General features: G+C 37.6%; 1 protein-coding gene across 4 annotated transcripts in view; it reads right to left on the reverse strand.

The window, feature by feature from the left end:
• ANKS1B (ankyrin repeat and sterile alpha motif domain containing 1B) overlaps positions 1-12,479 on the reverse strand; it is a 1,421,217-nt gene that overhangs the window by 1,199,584 nt on the left and 209,154 nt on the right. For all 4 annotated transcript variants that reach the window (XM_049884161.1, XM_049884160.1, XM_049884159.1 and 1 more), the window contains exon 2: positions 4,783-4,863. In XM_049884161.1, coding sequence (XP_049740118.1) covers positions 4,783-4,863 — 81 coding nt within the window. The remainder of the gene's footprint in view (positions 1-4,782; positions 4,864-12,479) is intronic.

A 12,479-nucleotide genomic window follows, 5' to 3' on the forward strand; every position in this document is an offset into this window, starting at 1 on the left:
AGGGTTATGGTGTAAATCAAAGGAGAAGCAGATACGGAAACCTTTTTATAACTATATAATTACACACAATCAAAAGCTATGCTGAAGGCAGGCTCCTGCAACGTTGAACAACTCTAGTTATTTCTTTTACCTCAGCACTTAAAAGGTAAAATAATACCAAAGGAAACATAGTGAAATTGAATACCTAGGTTTAAAAAGTAGAATCTAGCATACCCCAAAGAGCCTTATCCAAATTCACACATCAGAGAAAGGCAATGTGAGAAGGGTTTTTATTTAATTTCTCCACCTTTAAGTGAATGAAGAAATATTTGAAACTTCTCCTATAAAGCATTTTCTTTTAAAGGGTAAAGAGGAATGACTGGCGGGATCATCAGTCTTACTTCCTTTTATTCTCACTCAAACAATTCAGAATTTCATTTGTTCTTCAGCTCAATTTTTGTTGTCATCTTCCATATGTATGTGATATGTATTCATCCTTATTTATTAGGAAGACTAAAGATAGAGCATATTTTACAGCTAACTTACTGATTATTGTATCGTGTAATGTTACCACCATCTAATAGCTAAGTCAGGAAAGAATAATCAGTAAATTTACACAATAACATAGGTGAACACTAAGACCCTAATGACTAAATACAATGTTTTGTTTTTGACTTTAGTTGACCCTTACATCTTATTCAGAGGTATCAGCTAATGAACTGGCTGACCTCAGATTTCTAGTGTGAAAATCAATTATTTGAAAGTATAAAGTTATATCTCTGATCAAAAAAGTACCTGTCAGCCTTACTGAATCATAAGTAAAATAAAATATAAATCAACAATTTGTCATTAATCTTTCTTATGACGTATACAAGTACATCATAAGTAATATGTACTACACAGGCCTCTTTTACCCAGGTTCATTAAGAACAAATTAAACTTTAAGTACTTCCTCTAATGAATTATTATTATTTTATTTAAATTCAGCCTTATATCTTATTCAGAGGTATCAACAAATATTGGCTGAGCTTGGTTAATTGGCATGAAATATTAAGTTTTATTGCTGATCAATGTCTCCAGAATAGCAAGCAGCAAAGTAATCCTACATCTTAAACATAAATTGGCGTTCTTTCTTATAGTCAGCATATTATAAATAAGAAATACTCTAAAATTCTAGAGTAAATGTGGTTGCTGGGATCACAAAAAAAAATAATACCATATTTCAGGAGCAAAACAAAATATCAAATTAAATATAATTATTATCTAATTTAAATAATTGTAGTATTTTATAACATGAAGCTAATACGTGTAAGTCCATGTAATAGTAAGGAATTCTGAAAGTACTGATTTTTGGTACTGTATTTAATTTGCACTCATTTTCTGATGCATATAAATACACTTCTGATTAACATGTATATGTCTTTCAAGAAGCTCAATATATGTTCTGAGGAAAAGTAAATGAATTGGGAAAGTTCAACATCCAAATTTCTTTACCTCAAAAGCCAGATTCTCTGTAATTAAGTCATAACCAAAGATGTTTATTTTGCTCCATCCTCCCCTTGCTCGATGATAGTCCAAAGAACACTGCGATAAGTGCAAATCATTTTCACATGTTGCAGAATTAACAGATTAATGAAATTTTCAAATTCAATAAGACCCTTTTCATTTCAAATTTTCTTGAAGCTTTTACCCCTCTAATGGGAATAAAGTTGCAAATGTGCTCTGACGTGGTCAAAGATTTCAGGAAAAACATTCTATCTTCTAACTACATATTCAATTCACTCGTAGATTTCTAGATTACAGACTGAACACAGGCAGATTCTAACGGTTAATATCCTTATTCAGGAAAGAAACTGACCAAAGATATTTCTAGGCTATTCAAAGAGCAACTTCATAGACCAGGCTATACTAATTTTTAGAGAAGATGGCCCTTTTTCAATAGAAAGCCTAAGAAAGAGTAAATCAAGTATATGAGTAGCTTACTATCTAGAGTAAAGGTGCAATTTGATGTACAATTTGGATTACAGATAAAGGAGTCTAGGATTCAAGCATGAAATATTTAAAGAATAAGAAGCAAGGATACAAAATACTTTAGTCCCATACATATCAAAGAATGTATATATTTCAAAGATGCTATATCAATTTAGTGCTGACATTTTTCTAAACAGCATACAAGAATCACAATGTGTCCCATATAATTTAATGAGAGTAGATTTAAGAAAAAAAAAAGAAGTGATTTGCTAACAGAGAAAAAGAACTGAAATGAAATAGAAATATACAAATTTAGTGAAATCTTATAGGAGAAAAAGCTTCTTTTTAAAGAATCAAAAGAAGAAAGGAAAGGAAGGGAAGAAAAGAAGGAAGGAAGGGAGGGAGGAGTAGAGGGAAGAGGGGAAAAAGGAGACTATCTGGAAGACAATTAAGGGCTTCTAATTTGGGACAGAAATACATGAAAGGAACAATGAATCCTCCAAATTTTAAAAAAAGAAAGACAGAGACCCCAAGTCTCTAGCCTATCTAGTGAAATTATTTATTTATAATCATTTTAGTGGAGTTTGTTCTACTGACCATGTTTTTCCTGTCATTTGAAGGTAATAGTCTGCTAACCAATAGAACACATTTGCTATTACGTCCTGATTGGTTAAGTGGAGATGAATTTTTTGTTATGAAATAATGGATTTCAGGTACAAAATACTGTTCCATTTGTGAATTAACTAGCATCGATAAAAAATAGCTCTCAGTAATTTACAACATGAGGGCTCTAGATTATATACTGGGGATAAGAGAAAAAGCCTATGTTCGAAAGAAAAGAATAAACTACATGTCTCTGTAACACTACTTCCAGCCCTATGATGCCATCAACTTTAGCCTATAAATCATAACGCTCACAGAAAAACTCTAGAGCAGATGGATACAGCAGTAACAGACACAGAAGTGGCTTGCTTGAGAAGAAATCAATTATTAATTACCTATGCTAAACGAGTGTATGCTAAACGAGAATAGGACTCCCTGGGTAGCAAAAATGGTTACACACTGGGCTATTAACCTAAAGGTCAGCAGTTCAAACTCACCCAGAGGCACCTCGGAAGTAAAGCCCAGTGATCTGCTTCCAAAAGGACACAGCCTTGAAAACCCTATGGAGTAGTTCTACTCTGCACACATGGTGTTGTCATAAGTGGGAATCAACTCAATGGCAACTAACAATAAGTGAAAATAGCAAAAAAGAAAAAAATCATCTTTCTCTGGCTTTGGGATATATTTTATGGCATTTTTCTCCTTCAAATATCTTTTCTTAAGCCAATATTAAAATTACCATTCCTGGTGAACTTGATTATGGGAAGCATCCCAGAAATACATCATGTGACAAAGAAAAGACAGCAAGAATTTAGGGAACTGCTATACATATACCACAAAAGAGAAATAAGGCAGAGTACTGGTAAAAACAAACACTTGGAACTAGAATATTTAAGCTCGAAACCCAACTCCACCCTAATATTCAAGTGGCCACTAGGTCACTTAACCAGAATGGCCAGTATCTCCATCTATAAAATAAGAGAGATGGGGGCAGGGGTAGAATAAATTATCTCTAATTTTAAAACTTCATGAGTAATTAAATATATAAAATCAAACATGAGGTAGCAAAGTCAAAGGCAGCTAGCATGTTTTGGGCAGTAATCACCACATCCAAAAAAATGAAATGAAATGGGAAGACTACCTTGGATCATTCAAGCAAAGGAAAAACACTTATTTTGAGAGGGGAAGGAAGATATATAAGGGGGCCATTTTTCTTTGGTAGGGGAAAACTGAACATCTGAGTTATTCAGAGGACTCTTCACACTTGACTCTCCACTAAACCAGTAAGTTATTGGCTAAAACACTAGAAATAAAATGGGAGTTATGGCTTACTCATTCTTTCACTCCTCATATTGTATACTTTCTCATTCTTTGAAACATAGTTTCATTGCTTAAAAAAATTTTGGAGTTGACCTTAAACCAAAAATATCCCCTAAAGTCTTCTTAAAACCATGAAGAATGTCTGCCTTGAGTATTATGCTTTTTTAAGACCTATCTATATGCGATCAAATTGGCAAAAGTAACTCAAAAGATTAGATAGGCACTTTAGGCAGCATAGTTTATGTTAACGGGGGAGGAATAACTCAGAAAAGTAGGGTGAGAACGGTTATACAACTCAAAGAATGTGATCAGTGTCACTGAATTGTACCTGTAGTAACTGTTAAGTGGTATATGTTTTGCTCTGTGTATTCTCAACAACAGCAAATAAAATAAATTATTTAAAAAAAAATTAGAGAAGTTTAAAATCAGAAAGGCCATAATGGATGACAAAGAGAGAGCATTTTTAGCTACATCTGAAAGATTTTGAAACAGTTAATGTAACTGTCCCTGGCTTACAATATCAGCAATCTATTAATATATCACTCCTAATAAGCACTCCCATGTTGGATGAACACGGGGGACACTAAAAAAGAGAGGTGCGTTTCATCCCATTATTCCCCCAAACCTTATACATGACTAACATGGCCCTGTCACTTCCTCCATTATCCCTGTGTGATATTTGGCTACTTTAGAGCATTTTCTCTCAGGGTACACTCTGTATGCACACAGTCATCCTCAACAACAGTCCTACTGAGTTTAACTTGTCAAGGGCTGCCGCCTGACGCATCTCCAAACTCATCTAAGCCCAGTAGACTCCTGGCAACATGAGACAGGCATTGTCAGATGTAATTAACTTCATCATATGTAACTAAATATACAAAGATACCAGTCCAAAGCAGTGGCACTTACTTATGTCCATTTAAGGCTGCATGGTGTAAAGCAGTGTAACCCGAACTGTCGGTACAGTTCACATTGGGGCCTCGCCAGATGCTGTAAATGAAGCACAAGCGCAGAGTTAACGGTTGAGCAGAATCGTGCTTTGAAGAACAAAAAGAAGCCTCATAGTCCCACAGCCAGCAGCATGTTACATATGAAAATTTTAGTCATGTAGAAAATGATTGCCATCTTTCATACATTCCCCCCAGAACAATAACTTCATTGATTAAACCCAGGAAATTGATGAGGAATGTAACTATTTGAGAAATTATTAGCAAGCATATGACCACTGCCATACGTTAAAGTTCAGATCCCAAAATTCCCTATTACTATCATTACATAAATACTGGAAGCAATTAACACTCAGCTACTATATTCTACACCAAAGAATAAAGACTTATGGCACCCACCTCCTCCTTTTTAACACACTCATTCTGAGATGGCTGTGATTTATATAAGTTATATTTTTCACTAGCAGAGAATATAATCTCTTCTTGCTGCTCTACTGCTACCAAGAAAATGTAGTCAGTATTTCATACTTGAAAATATAATTGAAGATTTGGACTGTTGCAAACTGTAAGAAGATTTTAAGATTTTGCAGTTATCACTGATTTTACTATACAGTATATTCTGGATAAAACATGCAACCATATAAAAGAGTCCATTTTACCCATAATCACTACAATTAAACAATTTTAGCTTTTCGAAAAATAAGGCATTTAAAGACAGTTTCCCAAAAATTCACCAAAAAATGACTTTCTAGTGGATTGTTCATAGTGATATTGTTTAATGAAAACTAATTCACATATTCACTAAATATTCATTGCACACCAATTGTATGTCACATTTTAACCCAGGTTTTACTGAGAGCAAAAAATTCTAAGTAAAGGTCCCTCTTTACAAGAATATAGTCTCATGGAGTAGAGAGATGCATAAGTAATAATCAAACGGTAGTAAGGTAGCAGAAACCCTGGTGACATAGTGGTTAAGTGCTATGGCTGCTAACCAAAAGGTCAGCAGTTTGGATCCACCAGGCACTCCTCGGAAACTCTATGCAGAAGTTCCACTCTGTCTATAGAGTCACTGTGAGCCGACATTGACTCGACGGCAATGGGTTTGGGGTTTTGTAAGAAGACAGTTGTGGTACCAGGTCTCTGAAAAGACAGTGACTAGCAATTCTGGATAATTGAATTGACTTTTAAGGTAGAACAATGAAGATGAGTAGAATGTTCTGATTCAAGACGGAATTAAAAGGAAACATCAATATGATGCAGGGACCAACTGCAGGAAAAGGGGAAAAAATGCAAAAACCTATAATAACTCAGATTTCAATCTTAGGTGACTGTAAGTCAGTTTATGGACATTAATTACAATATCAAATGGAAGAAGAGGCGCAAACTGCTAAAGGAAGGACAGTACAGATGGAGAGGAAAAAGTGACTTCAGGTTTACAAACACTGAATTTTAAGTTTCTGACATACTTAGATACAAACAGGATTTCCAGAAGGCTACAATAAATAAAAGTGTAGTACTGGAGTTAAAACAGGTAGATCAATGGAACAGAACAGAGGAATAGACGGTTCACACAGATCCACGCTTACGTGCAATTGATTTTTGGCAAACGTGCCATGAAATTCATTAAAGATGGGATAGTCTTTTTAAAAAATAGTGCTGGAACAAGTAGATGTTCTTTGGGGGGGAGGGAGGAGACTATATCATATACAAAAAGGAACTGAAAATGAATAATATATCTAAAATAAAACCTAAATCCATAAAACTTCTGAAAGAAAACATGGGAGAAAATCCTTATGACTTGGGATAGGCAATGATTTCTTAGACACGACACCAAAAAGCATGAAATGTACAAGAAAATTTGATATATTGGAATTCATCAAAATTAAGAACTCTGGTCTTTCAAAGACACTGTTTAGGGAATGGAAACAAAACGGAATGAAAGGAAACATTTGTAAATCTGATATATTTTCTGATATATTTTTGTATCCAGAATAGGCACTTTCACAAAGCACTAATAATTAACAGCCCAATAAAAAAGTGAGCAAAAGATCTGAACAGATACTTCACCACAGAAGATGTACGGATGGCAATAAGAGCATGAAAAAGGATATTGGGAACCAACACAGAGCTACAGACACAAGCTCCATGCCATCCCTACATAGCAAAGAGCTGAAAAACCAAGTAAACAGAGAAAAACGTCAATCCTGGAACCCTAAGCATCAAATGAAGAGATAAAGAACTCAGTCAAACACCAAATGGAAAAAAGAAATGACAAAGAACTGAGAGTGAAAAGAGATACAGAGTGGAGGTCCCCTATCAGATAACACAGCACAGATCTGCCATCTTGGAGTCTTCAGTCACCCAGATGGCGGAGGAGGAGTACAGGAAGGCAGCTTCACAGAGCTCCCAGCAGGAGAAACAGCACCCGATAACCAGCAATACACACTTTCCCAGCCTTATCCTCTTGCCCTGCTCGGCCTCTGCCATTTCCCTGTGGGCCATGGTCGCTTGGACAGTAAGGCATTGTCTCTGTGCTGCTTGGAGTCACCCTACACACTGGTCAGCTCCTTCAGTGCCATTTTCTTGTTGCTATTGTTGCTTTTTTTTTTTTTTTGCCTTCTTTTGATTTCTTCTGTCTCTCTCACCTCCTTCCCTTCCTTTCTCTCAAACACCTAGCTCTATGTGCCATCTCCGCTTCTTCTTGACAGGCTGTGACGCACCACTCATCTGGGGAACTGCTTCCTCAGCCTGCACCGCCACACCAGGGATCCCTGTGGCATGTTTTTTTCTTTTCTTCATTTTTTTTGTTTTTCTTCATTTCTCAGTTTCTTGTCTCTCTCTCTTTTCCTTCTTTTCCTATCTCCTGAACACCTCGTGCTGTGTGTCATCTGGAAACTCTGGTAGTGTAGTGGTTAAGTGCTACAACTGCTAACCAAAAGGTCAGCAGTTCAAATCCGCCAGGCGCTCCTTGGAATCTCTATGTGACAGTTCTACTGTCCTATAGGGTCACTGAGTCGCAACTGACTCAACGGCAACAGGGTTTACAGGTGTGTCATCTCCACCCCTTCTAGACAGGCTGTGTAGTGCCTAGCAGCTTTGAAGCTACTTCCCCGGTCCTTGCCGCCAAGCCTGTGGGTTTCCTTGGGGATTTTTTTCTTCTCTTTTCTCGATTTCTTGTCTCTCTCTACCATCTTTTCCTTCTTTTCTCCTGAACACCTGGCTATGTGTGGCATCTCTGCTCCTTCTAGACAGGCTGTGCAGTGCTATGAGGCTGGGAAGCCGCTTCCCCAGTCTGTGCCACCACACCAGTGGACTCTCTTGGGGCAACTCTCTTTTTCTTTTTTCTTTCTCTCTTCTTTTCTTTTCTTGATTTCTTGTCTCCCTCTACCTTTCTTCCTTTCCTTTCCCCTGAACATCTGGTGCCATGCTCTATCTCTGTTCCTTTTTCCTGAGCTGTGCAGGACCACTCAGCTGGAGACCCACTTCCAGTAGGCTCCCTTGGGCAATTTTTTTCATTCTTCCTTTTTTTACTCAGTTCCTTGTCTCTCTCTCTACATTTCTTCCATCCATTTCTCCATTCATTCATTTCCATTCATTTCTCCGTTCTAACCACATGTGCCTTTCTCTCTCCCTTTTTTAAAATATAGTTTCTTATCTCTCTCTTCCTTTCTTTTCTCCCATCCACCTAGCTGTCTGTGCCATATCTGTCCCTTCCTGACAGGCTGTGCCTCACCGCCTAGCTAGAAAGCCACCAGCATACAGCTACCCCACATCTGCTCCACTCCAACAGCAGGCTCCCTCTGCACTCTTTTTTTTTTAGCTCCTATTTATTTCTCCTCTTTCTCTTCTTCCACACACCCACTTAGCTTCACACATCACAGCCTCTTCCCTCCTTCCTGCCTATCTGCATCGTACACTGAACATTGCACCCCTAAGCAGCACAGGCACTGTCTATAGGAACCTGCCCTGCCCTGACTCCCGAGTCCCACCTTGTTGGCTCCAGAACGTACCACAAACAACCCATCCCAGCCCTTCCCCATCTGCTGGACCTGACCTGCTGCACCACAGCTAAGTAACTGGCCCTGCCCAGTGGACAAGGTGGTGGGAAATATGACCACATATGAGCAAACAACAAAGAATGCTCAGCTTGCCTGGTCAGACAAAACCAAATAAAACAAAGCAGGATGAAACAAACAAATCTATAATCAATGAATGAAGAAAATAACTACTGAAATGTCCTGAAGAAGACAGCAGACAATATTGAGCCATGCAGGGAAAAAAAAAAAAAAAACAGGACAGGATGGTTCCAGGAGGCATCCAAAATAAACACCAAATGGCCTTCCAGCAGAAGAAAAGACACTGGAGCTACCTGATAGAGAAGTCATATCTCTAATATCCAGAGCTATCCAAGAGTTGAAGGAAAATGCCAACAAAAATGAAGAAAAATAGACAAATCCATGGAAAAGGCAGACACGATCATGTAAAAGACAGACAAAACAATGGAAGAATTCAGGAAAATAATACAGGAACAAAATATCAAAATAAATTCACAACCAGAAATCATACTAAAACAGGAAATAGAAATCAAAAAGATAAAAAAGATTTCAGAAATGGACAGTGTCATGGAAGGTCTGAGGAGCAGGCTTGAAACAATGGAAGACAGGATCAGCAAAATTGAGGACAAATACTGGGATGCTAGTTGGAGGAAAAATCAGAGAAAAGAACAAAGGAAAATGAAGAAACCCTGAGAATCATGTGGGATACAACCAAAACCAAAAATTTTTGAGTGATCAGAGTTCCAGAACAGAGGGAGAAAATGGAAATCACAGACAGGATCATTGAAGAACTGCTGACAGAAAACCTCCCTAATATCATGAAACATGAAAAGCTGACCATCCAGGAAGCTCAACAAAACCCACATAGGATAGACCCCAAAAGAAAATCTCCAAGGCATATCATAATCACACTCACTAAAACCGAAGACAAACAAATAAATCCTGAGAGCAGCTTGAGAAAAATGAAAAGTCCCATACAGAGGGGAAACAATAAGACTAAGCTCTGATAATTTCGCAGAAACTATCCAGGCAAGAAAGCAATGTGATGAAATATATAAAACATTGAAAGGAAAAAAATTGCCAACCAAGAATAAAATATCCTGCGAAACTCTTGATCAAATATGATGGTGAAATTAGGACGTTTCCAGATAAACAGAAATTAAGGGAATATGTAAAAACCAAGCCACACTTACAAGAATTATTAAAGGAAGTCCTTCAGCTTGAAAACAAACAAATCAGACCACAGCCTGAATCTAGGACACGAGATCACACCAGCCAGATACCAACCTAGGAAATCAACCCTCAAGGACTATTTAAAACCAAAAGATTTACAAGAGGGAACCAGAGAGGTTAACCTATAAATGACAATAACATCAGAACAATAGAAGAGGGAATAACGGTGTAGGTATAGAACTTTCTAATAGAGAGGAAGGCAAGATGATACAAGTAATAATAGCCTGGTTCAAACCTCAGAAGAGAAGGGTAAATTCCAGGGGAAACACAAAGTTAACAAAACTACTCATCGAAATAAAGAAGGAAAAAATAAAGACTCAGTAAAAACAAAATCTACAAAAACAAAAGAATTGAAAAAAAAACACAAACAAACAGAATTTGGCACAGGAGAGTAAGAGGAACAAATAAAAACATTAGCACCACAAAACAAAATACTACAAAATGAGAGCAAAACACTTAGACCTATCAATAACTATACTGAAGGTAAATGACCTAAATGTACCCATAAAGAGACAGTGACAGAATGGATTAAAAAAAACAAGATTCATCAATATGTTGTCAACAAGAGACACACCTCAGAAACAAAAACATAAATTTGCTAAAAAGCAAAGGATGGAAAAAAAATATATCAAGCAAACAGCTAACAACAACAACAAAAAAAGCAGGAGTAGAAATACTGATCTCAGATAAAATAGACTCTCAAAGAAAATCCACCACAAAAGGCAAAGAAGGGCACTGCAAAATGATTATATATAGTGAAGATGTAACCATAATAAATTAACAAAATAAATAAAAAACTGAATAACAGCCTGCTGAAAAACCACTAGGTAACAGAAGAAAACAAAGATTGTTGTTGTTGTTGTTAGGTGCCATCGAGTCAGCTCCAACTCATAGCGACCCTATGCACAACAGAATGAAACACTGCCCGGTCTGGCGCCATCCTTAAAATCATTGTTAGGCTTGAGCCCACTGTTGCAGCCACTGTGTCAATCCACCTCGTTGAGGGTCTTCCCCTTTTCCGCTGACCCTGTACTTTGCCAAGCATGATGTCCTTCTCCAGAGACTGATCCCTCCTGACATGTCCAAAGTACATAAGACGCAGTCTCACCATCCGTGCTTCTAAGGAGCATTCTAGTTGTACTTCTTCTAAGACAGATTTATACGTTCTTCTGGCAGTCCATGGTATATTCAATATTCTTCACCAACACCACAATTCAAAGGCATCAATTCTTCCTCACTCTTCCTTATTCTTTGTCCAGCTTTCACATGAATATGATTGAAAATACCATGGCTTCTGTCAAGCGCACCTTAGTCTTGAAGGTGACATCTTTGCTCTTCAACATTTTAAAGAGGTCCTTTGCAGCGGATTTACCCAATGCAATGCATCTTTTGATTTCTTGACTGCTACTTCCATGACTGTTGATTGTGGATCCAAGAAAAATGAAATCCGTGACAACTTCAATCTTTTCTTCGTTTATCATGATGTTGCTCATTGGTCCAGTTGTGAGGATTTTTGTTTTCTTTATGTTGAGGTGCAATCCATACTGAAGGCTGTGGTCTTTGATTTCCATTAATAAGTGCTTCAAGCCTCTTAAATTTCAGCAAGCAAGGTTGCATCATCTGCATAACGCAGGTTGTTAACGAGTCTTCCACCAATCTTCATATAGTCCAGCTTCTCGGATTATTTCCTCAGCATACGGACTGAATAGGTATGGTGAAAGAATACAACCCTGACGCACACCTTTCCTGACTTTAAACCAATCAGTATCCCCTTGTTCTGCCCGAACAACTGCCTCTTGATCTATATAAAGATTCCTCATGAGCACAATTAAGTGTTCTGGAATTCCCATTCTTTGCAGTGGCATCCATTATTTGTTATGACCCACACACTAGAATGCCTTTGCGTAGTCAATAAAACACAGGTAAAAACCCTTCTGGTATTTTCTGCTTTCAGCCAGGATCCATCTGACATCAGCATATCTCTGGTTCCACGTCCTCTTCTGAAACCGGCCTGAATTTCTGGCAGTTCCCTGTCGATATACTGCTCCAGCCGTTTTTGAATGATCTTCAGCAAAATTTTGCTTCCATGTGATATTAATGATCCCAACCAGAACCCACCAATTTCTGATTGGAATCATTAATATCACACGCAAGCATGATATTACTGATATTGTTCTATAATTTCCACATTCAGTTGGATCGCCTTTCTTGGGAATAGGCATAAATATGGACCTCTTCCAGTCAGTTGGCCAGGAAGCTGTCTTTCATATTTCTTGGCATACATGAGTGAGCACCTCCAGCGCTGCATCCATTTGTTGAAACATCTCCATTGATATTCCATCAATCCCTGAAGCCTCTTTTTTTGCCA

The sequence above is a fragment of the Elephas maximus genome, chromosome 4 (genome assembly GCF_024166365.1).
Source record: "Elephas maximus indicus isolate mEleMax1 chromosome 4, mEleMax1 primary haplotype, whole genome shotgun sequence".
Lineage (NCBI taxonomy): Eukaryota > Metazoa > Chordata > Mammalia > Proboscidea > Elephantidae > Elephas > Elephas maximus.